At 60.1% G+C, this 258-nt stretch overlaps 1 protein-coding gene across 1 annotated transcript in view; it reads left to right on the top strand.

The window, feature by feature from the left end:
* EMH_0035120 (uncharacterized protein) overlaps nucleotides 1-258 on the top strand; it is a gene marked incomplete at both ends in the record, with an annotated part of 874 nt that overhangs the window by 492 nt on the left and 124 nt on the right. The window contains one exon of the mRNA XM_013494946.1: nucleotides 6-258. Within this exon, the coding sequence (XP_013350400.1) occupies nucleotides 6-258 (253 nt within the window). The remainder of the gene's footprint in view (nucleotides 1-5) is intronic.

Raw genomic sequence — 258 nt, 5'->3', positions numbered from 1 at the left:
CACAGCCGTGCTCTTCACGGACGTCATCTGCAGCCGAAGACAGCAGCAGCAGCAGCAGCAGCAGCAGCAAGAGCAGCAGCAGCAGCAACAACCGCTAGAACAGCAGCAGCTGCTGCAGCAAACTCAGCACGAGGAGCAGCAGCAGCAGGAGCAGCAGCAGCTCGAGCAGCAGCAGCAGAGCCACAAGCGCGAAGAACAACAGCAGCAACAGCAGCAAGAGGAGCAGCAGCAGCAACAGCAGCAAGAAGAGCAGCAGCT

Source organism: Eimeria mitis, genomic scaffold, assembly GCF_000499745.2.
Source record: "Eimeria mitis Houghton genomic scaffold, Emh_scaff1349, whole genome shotgun sequence".
In the NCBI taxonomy this organism is placed as follows: Eukaryota; Apicomplexa; class Conoidasida; order Eucoccidiorida; family Eimeriidae; genus Eimeria; species Eimeria mitis.
The sequence above is the reverse complement of the archived record's forward strand: the minus strand, read 5'-3'. Positions and strand labels throughout refer to the sequence as shown.